Source organism: Phocoena sinus, chromosome 10 (assembly GCF_008692025.1).
Source record: "Phocoena sinus isolate mPhoSin1 chromosome 10, mPhoSin1.pri, whole genome shotgun sequence".
NCBI classification, from domain to species: Eukaryota; Metazoa; Chordata; class Mammalia; order Artiodactyla; family Phocoenidae; genus Phocoena; species Phocoena sinus.
Genome location: NC_045772.1, coordinates 60,313,615 through 60,326,324, shown reverse-complemented (window position 1 = coordinate 60,326,324; position 12,710 = coordinate 60,313,615). Strand labels below are relative to the sequence as shown.

General features: G+C 53.2%; 1 protein-coding gene across 2 annotated transcripts; it reads right to left on the bottom strand.

Moving 5' to 3' along the window:
- Positions 1-6,778: 6,778 nt before the first annotated feature.
- Positions 6,779-9,898, bottom strand: GPR84 (G protein-coupled receptor 84). Of its 2 annotated transcripts, none has more exons than XM_032647222.1 (2): positions 9,493-9,547; positions 6,779-8,846 (listed from the first exon to the last, which is right to left on the bottom strand). In XM_032647222.1, the coding sequence occupies exon 2, from the start codon at positions 8,836-8,838 to the stop codon at positions 7,648-7,650; it is 1,191 nt and encodes a 396-aa protein (XP_032503113.1). In that variant the 5' UTR covers positions 8,839-8,846; positions 9,493-9,547; the 3' UTR covers positions 6,779-7,647. The 2 variants fall into 2 exon arrangements, with proteins under 2 accessions (XP_032503113.1, XP_032503112.1); XM_032647221.1 differs by lacking the exon at positions 9,493-9,547 and adding an exon at positions 9,751-9,898 and having other exon boundaries at positions 7,442-8,846.
- Positions 9,899-12,710: the final 2,812 nt, after the last annotated feature.

Sequence of the window (12,710 nt, the reverse complement as noted above, 5' to 3'; positions counted from 1 at the left end):
GATAGAGATGATCCCCACAATATTCTCATTCTCCCATTTCTTTCAGCAGCCTCCTTCCTTGAGGCACCCCATACCAACCCCCCCCACCCCAGTATTCCTGATGCTCCAGGGGCCATCCCCAAGGTATTTCCAAGATTCCAAGGAATCCTGGCTTTTTCACTTGGAATGCAGGCCTGCTGGAATGTGCAGTCAGGATCTGCAGCATCAAGAGGCCCCATCCCCTCACTGCCCACCCCCATGCCTGCTCACCAGCTGCTCTTGTCCGTCTTCTCCTCCCACTCTCCTTGTATCTCTCCCCTCTCCACACTGACCCCTCCCCCAGCCTCTGACCCCCAGCCGCCTGGGGCCTGGGTTGGAGGGAAGACAAAGACAGGATTTATCACCAGGATTGAGAAGCATCCACGAGACTAGGGCTTGAGGGCAATGGCTGACCTCCCTGGTTGGGAGGGAGTGCTTGGCCAGATGCTGGGAGGCAGGAAGCCTGGGTTCCAATGGCTCCTGCTCACAAACCTCACCCCCCGCCCCTTCCCACTATACCCTTGCTCTCTCCTTTGTCCCTGAAGACTGAGGAAACAGAGACGATGGCCTCGACGTGGCTTTAGGCCTCTGAAGGAAAACCTGGGCGGAGGGAAGAGATGAGATTAGTGTTTTAGGGTCGTTCTCTTATGGATACTGGGGAGGATTTGGAAACCAGGTAGAATCAGGTGCCAGTTATTTCCAGGACTAGAAAGGAGTTCAGGTTTAGCCCTGCAACAGGCAAAACGAGATGAACTTCCCCTAATCTAGAAGGACTTCTCCAGAACAGGCCCTGATTGCCAATAAAGAGGGAGATAAAGGTGATTATGGGTCCTGAAAGATGGAAGATACCGTCTCACCTGGAAGCGGAGAAAGAAATGGAATTCCCCAAGGGTTACTAGCTCCAGGCCCCGTGAGAAGGCCTTCCTCGGGCTTCCCTGGTGGCGAAGTGGTTAAGAATCCGCCTGCCAACCCGGGAGACCCGGGTTCGAGCCCGGGTCCAGGAAGATCCCACATGCTGCGAAGCAACTAAGCCCGTGCACCACAACTAGTGAGCCTGCGCTCTAGAGCCCACAAGCCACAGCTACGGAGCCCAAGTGCCACAAATACTGAAGCCTGCGTGCCTATAGCCCGTGCTCTGCAACAAGAGAAGCCACGACAATGAGAAGCCTGCGCACAGCGACGAAAAGTAGCCCCCGCTCATCACAACTAGAGAAAGCCTGCGCACAGCAACAAAGACCTAACAGAGCCATAAATAAATAAATACATTTATTTATTTATTTTTTTTTTTATAAAGGGCGGTGGCGCAGTGGTTGAGAGTCTGCCTGCCGATGCAGGGGACACGGGTTCGTGCCCCGGTCCGGGAAGATCCCACACGCCGCAGAGCGGCTGGGCCCGTGATCCATGGCCGCTGAGCATGCGTGTCCGGAGCCTGTGCTCCGCAACGGGAGAGGCCACAACAGTGAGAGGCCCGCGTACCGCAAAAAACAAAACAAAAAAACCTTCAGATTGGATTTTTAAAAAAAAAAGTAGGTCTTCCTCCCTGAGACCTCCAACTGCCTCCTGAGAAGATGAGAAGCAGCTGGACCCTGCCTTTACAGTAAATAGATTATTGGCCCGAAATTGTCTCTACTCAGCAGGCAGGGTGTGTGCTCAAGGAGAGGGAACGGTATGATCCAGGAATTTCCGAGAAACCAGACCATATATCTTTCAGTGGACAGCTCCTGCAGTTTCCCGAGCCACCCCTGGAGGCCCACTAGCCCCTCCAGAATCTCAGTGTGTCAGGGGCCTCTGCAAACCCAACTCTGAAGCTGCACCCCTTCCTGCTCCTGGCACCCAACATCCTGCTTGCCGCCTTCCCCCTACTGTCCCAGGAGAAGGCTGCTCAAGTTATCTCCAAGTGAAAAGAGGATGGAGGGAAGAGAAACCGAGGCAAGTGGGAGCTTCCTGTCTATCAGCTTCTCACCACAATCCCACCAACCCATTCCCACCCAGGGGCTGATGAGGGAGACCTTCTCATGGTTCCTTTTTAGGCTCTTCTGCAAGCTGAAACCATTCCCTCAATTCTTGATGGAAAGCCAAAAATTGGAAATTTCAGTGGGAAGCATTCACGGGTTGGGAGGAGAGACTGGGAGAGGACAAAAGAACTGGGGGTGGGGTGGGGGTTTGCACAGGGTAAGGAAAAAAACAGGAAAAGGGAGAAGTGAGCATCTCGTTTTTCCTCGCTCCCTCTTCCCCCAATTGAGAAGGCAGATTTACAGCACTGGTTTGGGGAGGGGGTGAGCATGAGGAAGACAGATCTGCAGTTCTGCCCTCTGCGTGTCTGGGTACTTAGCTTTAACTCCCCCATTAGCATCAATCCCCATCTTGCTGCCCATCCGTCTTCTGACATCAGCTCCTTCCCCTCTCTGTAGCCCAGGCTCTCTGACCCTAAGTGGCTCTTAAAGCGCCAGTCTAGACCTTTCTCTCCCTCCCTTCTCCCACTCCAGGAAGCACAGTCCGGCGTGTGTGCTGTGGCCATCGTTGCTGAGGCCACAGTGGATGGGAGGCACAGTGTGCGTGTGGACGGAGGGGGCAGCTCTTCCCCACCTCCCTCTGTTCTCTTTAGGTCCCCCTATATCATGGACCCCCTCTTTGTTCACTACCTCCCCAAGCCAGAGCAAGCCCTCTGGTTGGGCTGGGAGTCACAGACACGGCTCCTGGAGCTGAAGGCTGGAGAAGTCATGTGGACTCACAGGACAGATCCTCTCTCCCTCCCTCATTTCCTGGAGGCCCAGGGGTATCCTGAACTACTGGCTGTTTTTAATTCCCAGCCAGCAGTGGGGGTGGACAGGTTGGGGGCTTAGACTCCTAGGAGATGCCCTGAGCCCTGCATTCCCAGCCTCCTTTCCCAGGGACCCAGGCTGTGGTCTGTGGGGCGGTGGAGGATTTCAAATCTTCCTCTCCCCGTGAGCAAGGTGACAAGCCAGAGAAACCTGCCTCTTCTCCCTTATTCCTCAGCAACTGAGTTTAGGGGGGCAGAGGGGAAACTGGCTTCTCCCCATTTCTCTCCATGTTCTGCAGAAATGCTGTAACTGCACTCAAGGAGGGGTGATAAGAATGCCAGGATGATTGGAAAGTTCCTCCCCCATCTGCCTTCAATCCTTTCTGCTGCAAAGCTCTGCAGTCCTCTGAGGGGCTCTCCAGGATAGTCAAAGGCCCTTTCTGATATCTGAAAGCCATTTGCCACCTCACTCAGTGCTCCTTTCTCTGGCTCAGAATGAGAGGGAACTGGTGGGTGGGGGCCTTGGGAAAGCGTCCGTGCTAAAAATAGGAGCCCAGCGCTGCAGCCCCTCCATGGCCCCTTATTTATATCACCTTCCAAACCTCACTCTCAAAGAAGCATAAATATTCCTAATTCCTGAAGGCCAGCCCTGAACTCATAAATTTAAGCGGGAGGAGTGAGGTGTAGGAAGGGGAGCCTACTGCAGCCTTGAGGAAGTAGAACATCTCCTGGGGGTGGTGTCTGACTTGTCCCCGGGCAGACGCCTATGGGTCCTCACTGAGAGGAGGAGTTGTGGCTCTCAATCGTTCCTCTAGGGATTAGCCTTTTCTCACGCCCCCAAATAAAAACCAAACTTAGTTCTGTCTTCTCCATTAGTTTCCATCCTTCTCCCTCTCTCTTTTCTTGCTATTACCTTCTAGTTCTTTCCTGCGCCCCTCTCCCCTCTCTGCTGCGCTTTTCTCTACGTGTTTGCTCCTCCAAATCTCCCCCTTTTCAGAACCGTTGTCTGAAGAGGAAATTTCCATCTCGTTCGGTCTGGATAGTGAGGTTTGAAAAGAAAGGTCTCTCTCGGTGCCCGGAGCTCCCCGCTTCTGCCCATTTGCCCCCCTCATACACGCCCTTTCTTTTCAGTCTCTCCCGTCTTCTCCTCAGAGCCCCCCACCCTTTCTCTCCCTCAGTCTTCCTTTTCTCCTCAGCCTTCCTATTCCTCGGTCACCCCCTTCGCCCCCTCAGTTTCCCCTTCGCTCTTCAACTCAGGATTCTCTCTCCCTCTCCAATCTCCTCTTCTCTCCCTACTCTACCCCATCCTACCCCTCAGATTCCTCAGCTCCTGTTTACCCCTTCAGACCTCCTCGTCTGCTTCAGTTCCTACCACCACCACGCCCCATTTTCCCGTCCCAATGGATGAAAGAGGAGGAGAGGTCTTGAGGAACAGGTAGAGGGAGTGCGGTTCCTTGAGGGGAGGGAGAGCAAGGGGAGAAAAAGCAGGGGATAGGAAGACGGAAGCGGTGCAGAGGGGAGGGGCAACCTCATTCCCCAGCGGCGCCCCACCCTCCTCCGCCACCGAGCCATAAATCAGGGCCAAGGCGTTTTGGCCAATGACAGAGTGACTCGTAAATCGGCCTGTCAAGCTCAGCCAATGAGAGGCAGCGTTAAATCAAGTCCTGTCAGCGCTTGGCCAATGAAAGGCCCTGGGCTGACCATAAATCTGCCTGTAAGAGACAGCGAAAGAGAGAGAGTGTGCGGACGAGCGACAGCGGGGTGAGGGACCGGGGAGGGGGCGCGGGGAGAGCGGGCGGGGGGCAGGCGGGAGAGAACAAGCTCGGGAGAAAAAAGGCGATAACGGAGGTACAAACGATGAAGACAACCTACAGGAGAGACGGACAGATGGAGAGAGACAAAGAGAAGCCTCGAGAGATAGCGTCAGAAAGTCCGCGATAGAGCCCGAGACTGACAGAGATAAAGAGAAAAGAGAGACAGACACTGACACCCTCAGGAGGGCCCCCGTGACCCACTTCCCCAAGACAAATGCATACACTTCCCCGAGACACGCGTGAGCTCCGCACCACGAGGGACACGCGCGCAGTGCAGCCTGAGAGATCATCTTCCTCTTCTTTAACCTCACTCAGCGCCTATCGAGATTAGGGGTGGGGTATGGGTGTGTGGGCTGTGGAGGGTGAGAGAGGAGGGCGCATCTTTCTCGCTATGATCTGTCCTCTCTGGTCTCAGACTCCAGGGTTTCCTTCCGTGTTCCCTGAGTCAATTTTTCCCAGCGACTGATGATCGGGAAGTCCCTCCTGAGGTCTAACCTCAATCCCTATTGCTGCTCCTTTCTACTTGCCAAAGCTTTTGAATCGCCTTCAAGGAATATGAAAAGTGAAGCTTTTTACAACCCTTCAGAGAACTCTCAACTTTCAGAATCTTAGGTCTGAGCAGGAAGGATTTTTAGGGATCATCTGGTCACTTGATTCTAGTTATAAAAAGGCTGCTGTGGGCTTCCCTGGTGGCGGAGTGGTTGAGAGTCCGCCTGCCGATGCAGGGGACACGGGTTCGTGCCCCGGTCCGGGAAGATCCCACATGCCGCGGAGCAGCTGGGCCCGTGAGCCCTGGCCGCTGAGCCTGCGCATACGGAGCTTGTGCTCCGCAACGGGAGAGGCCACAACAGTGAGAGGCCCGCGTACCGCAAAAAAAAAAAAAAAAAAAAAAGGCTGCTGTCCTATAGTGGTTAGACATGTGGGCTGGTACTAAGGTCAGACTTTCGGCCCTCAAGTCATGATCATATCACTAGCTCTTGGACTTCAGACAAATTGCTTACCCTATTTGTGCTTCATTTTTTTCATTTGTAAGCAAGAGATTATAATAGATACTTTTTGGTAAATTTTGTAAGGATTACACAGAATAATATATTTATAGGATTTAGGACAGCACAAAGCACATGATAAGGGTGCACCCCACCCCCATCTTTGTACAGATTATAAAACCTGAGGTCCAGAATGATCCAGGGTCCTGCTCAGGTTCACAGAACTAATTATCAGAGAGCCTTGTTTGGAGCCCTGGTCCCTACACTCCCAGGCTGATGTTCTTTATCGGTTCTGCTGTTCACCCCACCTGTCTGGACCCCTGCCTTAGTCACCTGAATTTGACTCAGTATAGGCTGCTGTGATTTTTGCGGGAGGAGGACACTCCGAAGCACACGTTCCTCATTAGGAGGCAGGATTCCTGGGCCCTGGAAGTGTGTTGAATGTGAGGGTATCAATCTGTCCATCCTGACTATGGTTCTTTCTGCCCTTGTCTTAATCTCTCTGGACTTTGTTCGCTCAAACCATGGACCTGGGGGCAGGGAAGGGACGGCACGCAGCAGTGTCAACCGGCAACATGACCCTCACATTCTATCCCCAGTGCCCACCCTGCTCCCCCCAGCCCAACCAGGTAGACAATAAATATCTCATGAAAAATAAGTGTCTAATTCTTCACTTTTCTTCCTAAGCTTTGGGGAAAAGGGAGGGGTGCGGATTCCTGGGTCTCCACCCCTGCTGGCCATGAGGGTGGTGATATCTCTGGACTCCCAGTCTTGCTGACACCTTCTGTCCTCAACAGGGAAGCCAGAAAGGAAACACAGAGAACCAGCGTCACCTGGTGGCCACAGGTGCTTTAAATTCGTGCGTGTGCATTCGCGAGCACATGGGTGACAGGATGTCAGTTACACTGGAGGAAGGGAATGGAGGAAGCTTGGCTCCTGAGCTTTCTTTTTTTTTAAAAAAATTATTTATTATTTATTTTTGGCTGCATTGGGTCTTCGTTGCTGCACGCAGCTTTCTCTAGTTGCAGTGAGCGGGGGCTATTCTTTGTTGCGGTGAACGGGCTTCTTATTGAGGTGGCTTCTCTTGCTGTGGAGCATGAGCTCTAGACGTACGAGCTTCAGTAGTTGTGGCACACGGGCTCAGTAGTTGTGGCTCGCGGGCTCTAGAGCGCAGGCTCAGTAGTTGTGGCACACGGGCTTAGTTGCTCCGCAGCATGTGGGATCTTCCCGGACCAGGGCTCAAACCCATGTCCCCTGCACTGGAAGGTGGATTCTTAACCACTGCACCATCAGGGAAGCCCCCTGAGCCCTCTTAACTAGAGTCTCTGTTCGGCTTTCGTAATCCAGGATGACAAGAGCAAGTCTGGGGGAAGGGAGGGGCCAGGACCCAGGTGAATTAGCTCCAACAAGCGTGACCTTGCTAGGGCAGCTAGAACACCCTTCTGCCATTGCCTCAGCTAAGCTCAGCTCCATTTCCACAGAGCGAGTAGTTCTTCCCCGTGATCATTCTCTTTGGATAGGGCAAGGGCCAGGAGGCTGGACTCACTGGAGGGGCTATCAAAGCTGGATTTCAAAACATTTTTGAGCTGAAAAAACCTGTTTGCAGTGATGGGGGATCCTGGCAGCAGCAGTTAGAGGCGGGGGCCATTTCTGGGAAGTTAAGCGAAAGGCAGGTTAATCCTCTTAAACCAACTCACATGTTTTATACCTGCAAACCCCTCAGCTGAAGGCTGTGTCCCAGGTCTTCTGCTTCCTGCCCCTCCCTGCTCTGACCTAGGTCCCCCCAAACCCTTAACTATTAAGTTCCAGCTGCAAACCAACCCTGGCCTATTTCCTTCTTCCCCAAAGATCACACCTGAATGTGAAAAGGACAGATTTTGTTTATTAATAATGCACCTTGAGCAGCCTAGGGCTGAAATGTTGAGCGAGGGATGGAGAGGCCTGGTTTGGGGCTTGGGGAGAGGTTGTCTGTGGAAATTCCCAAAGGCCTTTCATCTCCTCTCATACCAGCTGACCACCTTAGTTCTGGAGGAGACATCTCCAGATTCTGGTGACCGGGGACATAGTTCTAATGGAACCTACGAAAATTCTGGGGCCCTCGTTTTAGGAGGGAGCCATAGGCTTGGCGGAATTGGCGGTTCATGGCTGCATAGAGCACAGGGTTGATACAACCATTGAGCCAGGTGAGGTTGGCAGCAAGCATGTGGACAACCCGGGGAGCCCGGACCTTGGCATCCAGGATGTTGAGCAGCAGGAAAGGGATGTAGCTCAGGGAGAAGCAGAGGAACACAGCAAAACACATCCGAGTCACCTTCCCAAACTCTGATGGAGAGTCCTGAGCTCTCTGGGCTCTTTTAGTTGTCCTGGCTTTGGCAGGCTCTCCTGGAGGACTTTTCTCTGCCATTTGCTTAGCTGCCTTGCTGTTGCTCTTGTCCCCCACTGTTGATGAGTCCCCTTCCAGGGTCTGGGTGGTGGCAGCACTGACTGGCTCAGATGAAATCCCCTCGCTGTGCCCTCCTGATGCCAGCCCACTGTCCAGCTCCTGGAAACGACCAGGCATGGCCTCATCTGTCCCAGCCACGTTGTTGGAGTGGGTGCTCGCCTGGCGCAGCTTGTACTGATCCAGCGCCTGTGCTGCTCGCTTCACCTGGCGGTGGATGAGGCAATAGAAGACGCCGACACTGCTGAGCCCAACCACAAAGTAGATGCCCATGAGGATGGTGGTATAGGGCCGGCCTCGAATGCGATCAAAGCTGCAGGTGCAGACTACGGGCACCAAGACATAGATTGGCCAGAGGGGAGCAAAGCTGGCCACACCCACCACCCAGGTGCTCACCAGGGCTAGCACGATGCCCTTGGCACTGAAAATATGGGGAAAGAGCTTCGGGTGGGCAATGAGGAGGTAGCGTCCCAGGGCGATGAGGCAGAGGGTGAGGATGGAGACAGAGTTGGACGCAAAAAGGAGGAGCCCAAAGACCCTGCAGAAGGTGGCACCAGTGCGCCAGTGCAGGTGGAGGTAGGTGTCCACAGAGAAGGGCTGGAGAAGGGTGCAGTAGAGCAGATCGGCTGCTGTGAGGTTGGCGATGAGCAGGTTGAAGCGGGTACGGAGCCTGGGCTGGATGGCCAAGGCCAGCAGGGTGAGCACGTTGCCCACAGTGCCTGTCACGGCCACCACCACGCCCCAGCTAACTGCCACATAACGATAGCCCAGCACCGACTCATGGTAGCAGGAGAAGTTGGCATCAGAGGTGTTCCACATGATGGAGGCTGAAAGGGGTGGGGTGGGGGGAAGAGGACGAGGGAGTCAGAACCTGACCTTGAACTTAGATCTTTCTCTTTTTGGAAAGAAAATTTATTTATTTATTTATTTGGCTGCTCTGGGTCTTAGTTGCAGCACGCAGGAAACCTTGTTGTGGCGTGTGGGATCTTTAGTTGCGGCATGCGAAATCTTAAGTCTCAGCATGTGGGATCTAGTTCCTTGACCAGGGATCGAACCCGGGCCCGCTGCATTGGGAGCGTTGAGTCTTAGCCACTGGACCACCAGGGAAGTCCCTAGATCTCTTGAATAACTCTGGGCTCCTGAACATCTGAACCACTCCAGGATCTCACCAGCCTCCTGAGCCATTCACAGGCCTCTTCATCCCAAGATCCCCAACCCCTTCCTTTCCCATTTTCAAAGATTTTCCCAAAGTTTTATCTAACTTTAATTCCTGTCCACTCCGAACTCCCAGCCTTTTCAATATCCATCCAGATACTCCCAGTAACCCCAGCACCCTCTGACCGTTCTAACTCTTTCCCTGTCCCTTAAGACCACCCAGGAGTCCCCTCTCCTCTGTATCCAGGAGAATAGTCCCCTCTGTCTGTAGTCCCAGGCCTCAGGTTTTTTTTTTTTTGCAGTACGCGGGGCTCTCACCGTTGCGGCCTCTCCCACCGCGGAGCACAGGATCCGGACGCGCAGGCCCAGCGGCCACCGCTCACGGGCCCAGCCGCTCCGCGGCATGCGGGATTCCTCTGGACCGGGGCACGAACCCGCGTCCCCCGCATCAGCAGGCGGACTCCCAACCACTGCGCCACCGGGGAAGCCCCCAGGCCTCAGTTTTTTTCTGTTTTTACCACCTGGGAGATGAGGAGACAGAGAACGTAAAAGTACACCCACCACCAAAGTACTCACCTGAGTCTCCCAGCCTTCAAACCTCTCTCCGGTGGAAGATGTCCAACTCATTCAAAGAGCAGTCCTTTCTGGTGGGCAGTCAGGCTTCAGACAGGAGGTGCTCTGCTCTCCTGTCTCCTATTATACTAGACGGAAAGAACAAGTAACTCCCCAGTTACACAACCTCAGCCACTTCCTCCCTTGCTTCCTTCCTTGCCTCTCTGGTCCTACTCACTTTGTTAGCTAGTGAAATCTGGGCTTCTCTGTTGAAATTTCCCTGTTACTCACCCCAAAGCCTTATCACTCCTTCAGTTCTCCTTCCTGAAACCCAAGCTCTGTTTCCTTCCTCTCTTTGCACGGCAGGACACCTATAAGATCATTGCTGAGAATTGCTGGGACAGGGAGACAGAGCATCAGAGTATCTGGGCCACTTCTCAAGGGGCCAAAGGACAAGACCAAGTTCTAGGAGCAACTCTAGGCACCCCAGAAGCCTTGAGTTTGTTTTGGGAGAACACTGCCTTCCCTCTCTCCAGAACTTGGAGATGGTTCACATCTGAAAAAGGATTCAGACGAAGAAAGGTGGGAAATGAAGCATCTAGGATTATGGCTTCCCGCCCCACAGGGCCTCAGGCTCCCAAACATTAGTTCATTCATCCATTCACTCACCAAAAACGTATTGAGCGTCTACTATGCATTGGACTCTGAGCTGGACCCTGGGGATGGTGCATGGCCTTGTGAGTAGTCTAGGGGAGGAGACAGATATGTAAATATATAAAGGCCTAACTGGTCCTCTGAAGCAGCTGTCAGCAAAGTTTGGCCTTTGGGCTAAATCTGGCCCACTATCTATTTTCATATGGGCCATGGGCCAAGAATGTTTTCTTTCATTTTAAAATGGTTACCCGGGGCTTCCCTGGTGGCGCAGTGGTTGGGAGTCCGCCTGCCGATGCAGGGGACAAGGGTTCGTGCCCTGGACCGGGAAGATCCCACATGCCGCCGAGCAGCTGGGCCCGTGAGCCATGGCCGCTGAGCCTGCGCGTCTGGAGCCTGTGCTCCGCAACGGGAGAGGCCACAACAGTGAGAGGCCTGCGTACTGCAAAAAAAAAAAAGGTTACCTATGTAGGTACCTACATAATACCCTCAATTTTACCTCTTGGCCAATACAACCTGAAATATTTGCTATCTGGCCCTTTAAGAAAAAGTTTGCCGACCCTCTGTGAAGTACATCAGAGACTTGGAGAAAAGGAGCAAATTGCCAAGGAGGGGATCAGGAAAGGGTTCACAGAGAGACACCTGAACTGGATTGTGAGTGATGAACAGGAGTTTTTTGGGCGGATAAGTAGAAGGACATTCTAGATAAAGGGAACAGGATGCACAGAGTCACGGAGGTTTAGGTAGAGGCGAACAAAGGATGTGAAGGAGGGGCCAAGAGGGAAGATCCTGGAGAGGTGAGTGGGGTCAGAATCAAGGAAGGCCTTGTGCGCCATGCTGAGGAGCTGGGGTTATATCCTGGAGGAGATTTACACTTGGAGAGCCGTGAGTAAGGAGTGAAAGCCTGCAGGCCAAAGGGAGAGAGACCAGTAAAGAGGCGCCCGTTCAGACAAGGGGTGGGCAGGCCTGAGTTAGGGCCAGGGCTGGTTTGGTGGGCATGCTACCTGCGCGTGTAATCGCACAGGGCCTTGTGCTGAGAAGGGTCCAGTGCTTGAGTTAATGCTCTGCAGTCAGCCTTGAGATCCTTTTTGAACATTTTGCTTTTTCATTTTACACTGGCCCCCACAAACGATGTAGCCGGTCCTGGTTAGAGCGGCGGTTGTGGGAATAGAGAACAATGATCGGGATCCATAGGTCCTTAAGAGGTCAAATAGGATTTATTATTTTTATTTATTTTTTTTGCGGTACGTGGGCCTCTCACTGTCGTGGCCTCTCCCGTTACGGAGCACAGGCTCCAGACGCGCAGGCTCAGCGGCCATGGCTCACGGGCCCAGCCGCTCCGCGGCATGTGGGATCCTCCCGAACCGGGGCACGAACCCGTGTCCCCTGCATCGGCAGGCGGACTCTCAACCACTGCGCCACCAGGGAAGCCCAAATAGGATTTATTTAATGACTCATTAGATAAAGGGTTAGGAAGAGGGAAGGCTAGGAAGACTCCCAGTTTTCCAGGTGGATGGTGGTTCTCTTAATCAATGAGATATGGAATGTGGGAAGCATAGCAGGCTTGGGGAAGGAGGTAAATTATGAATTCAGTTTTATACCAGATTTGAAGTACCTGTGAGACATGCTAATATCTCAGCCCCTCTAACCCCGATTTCTTCCAGCCCCCCCCACCTCGCCACATGTGATCGAGCCCCGGCTTTTCTCATTCCACTCTCCTATTCAGCCACTCCTGCCCCTCAGACTTCTAGATCTCCAGTCTCTTTTTTTGAGCTAGATCAACCTGAAACAAAACAAAACAAAACACACACACACAAAAACCCCCCAAACTCCTTGTTGGGTTCCATTTCTGAGCCTACAGCAAACTTCCCCCAACAACTTCATAATTGACTAGCTCAGGAGGCCCCTCTTCCCCCTCTCCTTCCTCTTTGACAGTCGTCATGTCATCCCATCTTCCCTCCCCCTTTCTTCAGCAAGACTGGGAAGTGGGTAGAGAGGTGGAAGTGAGCAAAGAGAATGCAACTCAGGATGGGCCCATGTAGAGACTGGGTTCTGGTCTGGCCTTTCTTGTTGACCTTCTGCTGCCCAGCTGGACTAGAGCAAGGGGGGGGTGTCACAGAATCACTGGCTGCTCTTGTGAGTGTGTGGTCGAGTCGAATTCTGAAGACAGAGAAGAGACCCCTTCCCCCAGCATCACGTGGGAGGCAGTGAGCGATGTGTGCTCTCTTGTCCCATAGACCATTTAGGGAACCAGTTGAGAAGGCACTCCAGCATATCTGTAAATGGCACGGTCCCAACACTTTAGTCATGGATCCATGAAGTCTCAATGAACT

Coding starts and splice junctions, on each gene's coding strand:
- GPR84 (XM_032647221.1), bottom strand. CDS start 8,838: ATGTGGAACACCTCTGATGCCAACTTCTCCTGCTACCATGAGTCGGTG.